At 41.8% G+C, this 9,312-nt stretch overlaps 1 protein-coding gene across 6 annotated transcripts in view; it reads left to right on the top strand.

Annotated features, from left to right (window-relative positions):
• The first annotated feature begins 122 nt into the window (after positions 1–122).
• The window catches only part of TTC33 (tetratricopeptide repeat domain 33), a 44,253-nt gene continuing 35,063 nt past the window's right edge, over positions 123–9,312 (top strand). Inside the window, exons 1-2 of one of the 6 annotated variants that reach the window (XM_041472369.1) lie at positions 123–343; positions 852–1,080. In XM_041472369.1, coding sequence (XP_041328303.1) covers positions 860–1,080 — 221 coding nt within the window. In that variant the 5' untranslated portion in view covers positions 123–343; positions 852–859. Of the gene's footprint in view, positions 344–600; positions 755–851; positions 1,081–9,312 lie in introns of those variants that run through there. The other 5 variants (XM_041472333.1, XM_041472324.1, XM_041472343.1 and 2 more) reach the window with 5 other exon arrangements.

Below are 9,312 nucleotides of genomic sequence, written 5' to 3'. Positions count from 1 at the left end.
CTTTTTGTTGAGTTTTTTTGTTTGGTTTGTGTGTTTGTTTGGGGTTTTTTATTGGGGGGGGGGGGGGAATGGGGTTGAGTTTTTTTTGTTTGGTTTGAGTTTTTATTGTTGTTTTGTGTTGGCCTTTTTAAATGCTTTTGGGGTTTCTTGGGGGGTAGTGGTGGTGTTGTTTTTTGTATGTTTATTTTGTTTTGTTTTGTTTTAGTTGTGGTGGTGGTTTTTTTTTCCGTATAGAGGAAAAAGCCGTGCTTGTGAGCCTGGGTCACTTCTCCTTACGGGACTTCCCGGCCGGAGCCGCCTCTCCGTGGCGGGTGCCGCTGTCCCAGGGCGCAGTCGGTACACGGTGGGGACATTCCGCCGTCCCGTACCTGTCCCCGTGTGGCACTCCCAGGCCCGGCTGTTTTGTCCCCTCCGCCCCCGCTCTCCGCCGCTGCCTCATACGAACAGGGTCGGGGGCGGCGGGCGCCCCGCGGCTTCCACGCAGCCCTGCCGCCCCGCGCCCGGGCGAACTACGGCTCCCGGCTGCCCCTGCCGCCGCCGGGCCACGGGCACTGCCGCTGCCCTTGCTCCTTCCTGCTCCTGCCCGCTTCCTGCCGTGCCGCCCCGCCTTTCCGCTTCCTGCCGCGGCTCTTCCAGCCGGGAGAGGCGGCCGGCGGCAGCGCCAGGTAGCGCCGCGGGCGTCAGGGCTGTGCGTGCCTGAGGGACAGCTCCGGTGCAGCCGATGGCGTAAATTCATGTGGGCGAGTGCTGCTCTGTATTACCGCTTTAGCTTCGAGATGAGCGAGGGGTGATTTTCCTGCTGGGTACTCAAAAGCAAAATTACCTAACTATTTAAAATGCATTCTTCCTAGTTCTCCTGATGGCTTCTTTTGGGTGGAAGAGGAAGATTGGTGAGAAGGTCTCAAAAGCTACTTCTCAGCAGTTTGAAGCAGAAGCTGCGGATGACGAGGATCTGGGTGACGATGATGATGCTAACTGGGTGCTCGCAGCTAAGAGAAGAAAGGAAGTTCTCTTAGAAGATTGTGTAAGGAAAAGTAAGGAGCTCAAGGATGAAGGTGCAAATTTGGCTGAAAATAGGAGGTACTAATGTTGTTTTACTCTTTTTTCATTGACTAAATGCTGCTGCATGGTATTTTAATCTCTTCTCTAAACACTAGTAATTTGCTAGTATCTGCATTGATAGTTTCCATAATTTGAAGAGTAATAATTTCTTTCATTATACCTTTACTGTTGGGTACTAAATAAGTTTTCATCTTTGGTGGTGGTGTCACGGAAACAAAGTACATATTCCACCTTATTTTTGCATGTTCTCACCACAACAAAGGTTACCACTTGGGGTGTAGTGATCATGAAATTAGAATTCTCAATATTTGGTGAAATCAGGAGGAACATCAATAAGACTATTACACTGGACTTCTGGAGGGCAGACTTTGTCCTATTTAGGACACTTATTCAGAGAGTTCCTTAGGAAAAGCAGCCCTTAAAAACAAAGGAGTCCACAAAGGGAAACAAAGGAGAGGTGGGCGTGCTTCAAAACAAAGATCTTGAGGGCTCAGGAAAAGACTGTCCCTGTGTGTTCAAAGATGAGTCAACGAGGCAAATGTCCAGACTGGATGGGAGCTTAGGAATAAAAAGACGATCTATCATCTTTGGAAGGAGGGTCAGGTCTCTCTCTCAGGAAGTATTTAGGGGGGTTGCTAGGGCATGTAGAAAAAAAACCAGGGAGGCCAAAGCTCAGCTTGAACTTAATTTGGCAACTTTTGTGAAGGATAATAAAAAAAAAGTTTTTACAAATATATTAATGGCAAAAAGGAAGGGTAAGATGATCCTTTGTTCTCTACTGGATGTGGGAGGGAACTTTGTAACTGCAGGTGAGGAGAAGGCAGAGGTGCTTAACACATTCTTTGCCTCAGCCTTTAGTGGGAAGACAGCTTGTCTTCAGCACAGCTGTCCTACTGGGTTGGTGTATGGTGTCAGGGAGCAGAGTGGTTATGCAGGAGGAGGCAGTCAGAGAACTGCTGAGCTGCTTGGATAAATCCATGCTTCATAAATCCATGGGCCCAGATGGGATCCATCCCAGGGTGATGAGGGAGCTGGCAGATGAGCTTGCGAAGCCGCTTTCCATAATTTTCCAGCAGTCCTAGCTCACTGGTGAGGTTCCAAAGGACTGGAAGCTGCCCAATGTGCCAATGCCCATTCACAAAAAGGGTTGGAAGGTGCATCCTGGTAAATATAGACCAGCCTGACCTCAGTACCTGGTAAGGTAATCGAGCAGTTTATATTGAGTGTCATCATGCAGCACCTACAGGATGGCCAGGGTATCAGACCCAGCCAGCATGGGTTTAGGAGGGGTAGGTTGTGTTTGACCAACCTGACCAGGTGACCTGCCTGGTGGATGCAGGAAAGGCTGTGGATGTTGTGTACGTGGACTTCAGCAAGGCCTTTGACACTGTCTCCCCCAGCACACTCCTGGAAAAGCTGGCAGCCCATGGCTTGGACAGGAGCACTGTTTGCTAGGTTCAGAGCTGGCTGGATGGCCAGGCCCAGAGAGTGTTGGTGAATGGAGCTGCATCCAGCTGGCCTGGAGAAATTAGACTCCGAGGTGACCTGATCACCCTCTACAACTTCTGAAAGGTGGCTGTAGTCAGGTGGGGCTTGGTCTCTTTCTCCAGGCAGCAGCTGACAGAACCACAGGACAGAGTCTTAAGCTGTGCCAAGGGAAATGTAGGTTGGATATTAGGAAAAAGTTTTTTTATGGAAAGAGTGATAAAGTACTGGAATGGTCTGTCTGGGGCAGTGGTGGAGACCCCTCCCCTGGATGTGTTTAAAAAAAAGGCTGGATGTGGCACTGGGTGCCATGGTTTCCTTGAGGTGTTAGGGCAAGGGTTGGACTCGGTCTTGAAGGTCTCTTCTGTGGTTATAGAAGTTGAGAGATGAAAAACTCACTGAATATGAAAGCTGAAAGGGTAAATAGGATGCATGGTATTAAGCCATACCATAAGTAACACTTCAGCCACTCTTGAAAATGTGTCTTTTTTCCCTTACTGAGAGTGAGCCTGTTTGCCTGTGCACAGCAAATACTGCCAAGCAGCCGATGCACTGTTAATCTGCCTTGTGCTTTGTTAAGTCAGGTACAGGGAGCTGCTGTGAGTGCCTTCTGAGTATTGGGAGTTTGCCAGTTCTGGAAGGATATTGCAGGAGTGCTTCCATTGTCTTCTTGTGCTTCAAACAGGAAGTCCTTTTGGAGTCAAGGTGTATTAGAAGAGGGAGAGGTGGACTATAAGTTGTATATTAACTACATAATTTGGCCAGATCTTCACTGGAGGGGGAAGAAACAGTTTAAAAGGACAGAGTAGTCCCTTTAAAATCTTCAGAATTCTTTGACATAACAATTTTTTATCCTTTCTTTACTTTTAAGAGCATCTTTATTGTCCCAGATCAGAGATATTATTTTCCTGGTAGACATATTACCAAGATGTCAGTAGGTGCTCCTGTGCTGTTAAGCTTTTTGTCTTAAGAAATATCATACTAAAAAAGGGTTCCCTGGGCAACATGGAGGAGAGAATAACTTGGAAGTTTAATGCAGGCAAGTTTATATATCATAATAAACATACTGTGAGTATGGTTGTGTCTGATTTAAAAAAAAGTAATCAATAAATACAAAATCTCTTGGAGAAAAGGCTTGTTTTCAAATATTTAAATACAGTTTCCTCTTTGAACTGGTCACTCAAATAGTGACACTGTTCAGTGAGTGACTTCAGTTGATTCTTTTGTGTTTCTGAGGCCTGTAATTACTAAATAAAATTTTGAAGCCTTTTAAAGATGAGTTTAAACTAAAACCAAGTTCAACTTAATAAGTTTTAAGCATCCTGCCATTGTATTAATCAATAGATTTAATGCAGTAGTTGCATAAATGAGTTACATTAATATTAATAATTGAAAACACAGAATGTACAAATTAGTCAGTTAACATCTCTGTTTTTAACATCAGAAATAAATCATAGATTGGTCTACAGAAAGGTAAATCCATTCTGTCCTTTTAGGAATACAGAGATTGCTGAATATTTTTATCTAATCTTGTGTCCTTAATACATCCTGTACTATAATAAACAGATTGATTTTTTTTTTTATGTCTGTCTTCAGTTATACATATGCCTTCCTTGTATTTTGCTTTGGGTGTTGTGTATCTTTTCTCTATGTTCTTTTTTGATTTTTTGGTGTATTTTTTAAAGTGTGGTAAGTCTCTTGACAGAGAGAGTGGCAGATATTCTGTTGTAGTTGTGGTTTAGGGCAGGGATATAATGAACAGCAAGTATTTTTGATGCTTTTAATATCTTCACTTGGTCTTAGAAGCTGAGTTCTCCATTGCCTGTCAGTTAGAAAACAATGCAAAAGCTTCACCCATCCATAAATAGCAAGGTAAGCATTTTTTGTGAATTTAGGGGGAACTATCTCTCATTGGAAGTGCTTATGAGAACTACTGAGAAACTCTGAATGGCTTACAACAGGTGTGCTGAACAAGGCTCAACAGAAGTTCCCACTTGAACTTACAGTTTCTATCAGTTACTCCAGCACACTCTACAGTTCTGGCAGTGATGGTGACATGGTGCTGTTGGGGTACAGAACTTTCAGACAGATTTTCCCTTTAAAAAATATATATTCACATAGGTTTTACTCTTTCTGATAGAAAGTGGTTGCTGTGATTGTGTTCAGGCCCAGACCACATAGGTCTATTTCTTGAAATACGCATTTGGACAGCATAAGCAGACTCATGTTAATAATTATATACTTAAGGCGGATTGTGTCCTGGAATATCTAAGTGTGGTAATAGTTTGTCTGAGTTGGATTGTGTAGCATTCTAGAAGAAAAGCAAAGACCTAGCGCTAGCATGTAACAGAGGTTGGTTCTTGGTTGGTGTTACTTGTGGAGTGAAGGGGATCCTAAAGGAAAAACTTGTAAAGAAGCAGGGGGCAAATTAATTTCTTACAGTAGAGAGACTCTGAGGTAATGTGCATGGCAGAAATTAGTATGATGAATTTTATAAGCAGGCCCACTATTACTTAGCTAAAATAGTCATTACCACATTTATGCTTTATTAGTCTGCTCAGCTTACTTTTTGGGTAAGGGAAGGGGATGATGGTGTTACAGGCCCCACATGGTTTTGTTAGACTCCTGTGTACACTGTAAGCCTGTCTGTGTGGGAAAGTGAGATCTCACTGTTTGGTGTTTGTAAGGTGGGGTCTCAGTGCTTCTCTGGGGGAGGGAATAATGAATGAGCTTCTCAGGCACCAGAATTTATGCAGCATGTGTTATTTGTTTGCTGTCACAGATGGGAGTGGCAGCGGGGGAATGTTTGGGAGGTGATGAAAACCCTCTGTGGGTTTTCAGCTTTTGTGGAACTGTTTGAGGAATATTTGTACCTGCTGTAATGTGTGTGTGTATGAACCTGATCAGCTGAGACAGACAAACAGAAGAAAAACAGTGATGAAGATGGCAGTTTCTGACCCATATTTTGCATTTTTTTGTGGGATGGGAAGAAAGATTAGGAGTCTACCAGAAAAATGTGTTAAAGTAAGTTGATTGTCACAGTGGGGGTGTTACTGTGAAAACACTGTTAAAGAGACTCTGATCTAGAAATTTGATGAGTAGGCAGTGTTGAAGACTGCTTGTAAATTGGTGATCTTGTCAGAACAGCAAGAAGAAGCAGATGTGTGGAAGAAGTATCACATTTGTATGCTCTTTTGATCTGTGAGAAGGAGCAGGGGAACAAATATGTACAAACATACGCACAGTCTTTTGGGAACAGGCACATGGTGCTAATTCTTTAGGCTGTCATGTGCAGGGCAGGGAGGTGGCCTTTGATGGTCCCTGTGGAAACCTTCCAACTCAGGGTATTCTGTGATTTCAATGAACAGAATATTGTCTGTTGGTGGAAAAGTACGGAGAATATTCTAGAGGACAATTTTTTTGCTTACAGGAAACTTGAAATACTGGTGAATTACCCATCTTCAGACACCAAGTATGAGTGTGCCCACATACACTGGAGTTAAAAAAAAGGACAACTGAAAACAGTACCAAACCCAGCAACCCCAGTCCAGTTTTTTTTTTTTTTTTTTTTGTGTTGATAGTCCTACACTGTTTCAAATCCAGTGTAAGTTCACATGTTCTGCCTTAGTATTTTGAACACAGCAATTTCCAATTGCAATGTTATTTGACTGGGAGGGAGGAGAGCCTTTGGCTCTGGCCACAGGGTTAAGAAATGGTTGAGGTGCAGATAAACAGTGAAGTATGATGTCCTTAAATACACGGCATGTGAGAGCTAAAAGCAGGAAAAAAAAAATCTTCTTTCTGACTTGTGTCCTCAGTGTAGCTGAGTTGCCTGTCCGTGCAGTAGCTCTGCAACCATCCCTGTGCTGTTTTCAAACCTCAAACTTCCCTAGCTGCCCAGTAAGTGGCGATAGAGCTCTTCTCGACGTGCCCTGAAGTGGTGACGGATTTCTCTTGGATATAGATGAAGGATTTCTCTTGGATATAGACGCTGTCGGGTTTAAATTCTCAGTGGTTTGTGGGTTTGGTTTTTTTCAGTTTTGCCAAATACAAGTTAATACTGCTTTCGCTTCCGATGATGTTTATTGTGCTAAAAAAGAGTAAAAATTTCCATCTTGATTGGGAAGGTCATGTTTTCAGCTGGAACACTCCTACATTAGAGGTTCCTCTATGTTAAAAAAAAATCTTTGTCTCTTGGTGTCTAGATTAGACTGATTAATAATATTTTACTTTTTATTTCTCTTAGTTTTTGCAATAGGAAGTTAAACAACGGCGTGTCAAAGTGCAGTGACTAGACCAGGTAGCAGGCCAATTTTCATGAAACTGTTTACTTTTCTAGAGGGATTAATTTTTTAGAATTGCTTAATTTTCTAATCTATTGAAAATAGCTGAACTTTTCTGAAGGGTCATTTTTTCCACATTTTAGCAGCTGAGACTTTTTTCTCTGATGTGAATGCCAGCATAACTCCCAGATGTGTAGTTTGTGATTCTTTAGCTATATGCACTGTAATTGAGTTTGTTTTTCTCACTAGACATTACAGGTTGTCAGACCATGAGGCACACACCTTTAAAAAGTATGCTTAGTGTAGTGGTAAGTCAATTGTTTACTGAAAAAATATGTCTGTCAGGTGGAGCAGATTTTAACAGTTGGGTTTATTCCATTTACCAATGTGTTTTAGATTTAGATTATGGTAAGTACTTGATTAAAAATTAGTTATGAAAGTAATAAAATTGTTTTTAGATTATATTACTAATCCATTTTGATGCAACTAAGATGGCAAAGGATAGACCTCGTGTTGAAATTGCTTTTGAAGTTTCAGTCAATAAAACTTATGTTACTTACATAATATTGTGTTAATAAAGAGGATTCCCAGAAGATCTCAGCAGCTGTCTTTGGCAAAAACCTTTCATCAGTTTAATCAGCTGAGTTACATTGTAAAGTAGCCTAGAAAAAATAGGTTGTGTTAGAGAAAAGAGGGATGTAGGAAGAGCAGGTAGCATTTGTTTCAAGTTTTCTGCCCTAAACTCAATAGCAGTTTTTCCTGATGAAATCGTGAAAAGGTGAATAAGAGTCCTATGTGGATAAGCAGGGAAGCTCCTGACAAAATGCAGACCTAAAATGGAAATTTACAAGAGGTGAAGGCAGAGTTGTTTGACCCGGTCAGACCGCAGAGACTCTGTCTGAGTATGCAGGGGCAGGGATGAAGTTAGCAAAGCCAAAGCCTATGTGGGGTTAAATCTGGGGAGGGATGTGAAGGGCAGCAAGAAGAAAGGCTTGTACAGGTGTATCAGCAACAGAAGGAAAATAAGGAAAAATCTGGGTCTTCTACTGAACGGGGTGGAGAATCTAGTGACAAAGGATGCAGTGAACAAGGTCTTGCTGTCTGCTTTGCCTTGGTCCTTACTTTAAGTGTCGCCTTCAGGAGCCCCAGGTCCAACTGACCACAGGGAAAGTCTGGCTCAAGGAAGACTTACCCTTTGTGAGTCAGACTAAAATGTTTAGATAAACCCGATGTATAGAAGTTCATGGTACCTGGTGGGATCTGTCTCAGAGTGCTGCAGGAGCTGGTTGATGTCATCACAAAGAATCTGCAACTGCACTTGAAAGATTTTGACAACAGGGCATAGTTCCTGGGAGCTGACAGACTGATGGTGTGGTTTGTCCATCCCTGTTGATACTGTGGACAGGAGTCTGAGCAACCTCCTTGAGCTGACCCTGTGTTGAGCAGCTCACTGGACTAGATGATCTCTAAGAGTTTCATTCCAGTCTTGGCGTTTTTGTAAGTCTATCCCATTAAAACTTCAGGCACATTTAGAATACAGAAGGTAGTTCTTGTTCCTTTTTAGATTTTGATTCACTAGTACAGGTGAATTCACTGTCTTTGGTGGAACACTTCAGGGGAGGAAACAAATTAAAAAAACTGCACTGCCTTCTTACGATCTCTGCTAACTGATCTCATTTAAAGCAAACATATGTTTTAAATTAAAAAAATTAAAAGGATTGATTCAGTAGATAATCTAAGAATCTATGAACTTTAGTGTCTGGCTTCAAGAATAAAGTCTAAATTTCTGTTAGGCTGCTGTATATTGGCAGTGTTGACTCTTTCATAAGAGTAATCTAAAAACCCTACAGAGTTTGGATTTTTATGATTAAGTGTAGGAGAAATTGCTGGAAAATGCTTATAATGAAATTGAAGTATGTAATAAGTACTCATGCCTACTGTTCCTTGTAGGCTGAAGATAACTGTTTAGTATGAATTTGGATGTAATTTGCATACCAGTTATAATTAGCTATTATATATAATGCTTACGTCCTTCAGAGTGAATTACCAATACCAGCGTTCTGCAGACAAAATAAAAGTTTTAGCATCAATAATTACTTGATTGAGAGTTTTCTTGGGTCAGTCATGCAAAAATGCAGAGAACGTAAATAGATTTCACACTGTAAGTAAAATTATATACTACAAATAGGGACTTGATTAAAACCTCTTGTGAGTTCTAGTCAAAGTACCTGATCACTTTTTAAAGTTTTTCAGTGTTTAGCATTACTGTCTGTACTGTGCCTATGTAAAACTTCCTAACTGTTACACTTCCTTGGGAGTGCTGTACACATCATCCGCTCACTAAAGAGACAAAGGGTGTGTAAGCTGGAAGTCCTGGGTGCAGAACACGAGCTGAAACAGAAAAGACTGAGCAAGTACGGACTTTGTCCCTTTGTTTTTTGGAAAAAGCATGTTACAGCTTCTTTCTTATTAGTCAGAATGT

The sequence above is a fragment of the Pyrgilauda ruficollis genome, unplaced genomic scaffold (assembly GCF_017590135.1).
Source record: "Pyrgilauda ruficollis isolate IOZ18807 unplaced genomic scaffold, ASM1759013v1 scaffold108, whole genome shotgun sequence".
NCBI classification, from domain to species: Eukaryota; Metazoa; Chordata; class Aves; order Passeriformes; family Passeridae; genus Pyrgilauda; species Pyrgilauda ruficollis.
This window is presented reverse-complemented; position numbering and strand designations above follow the sequence as displayed.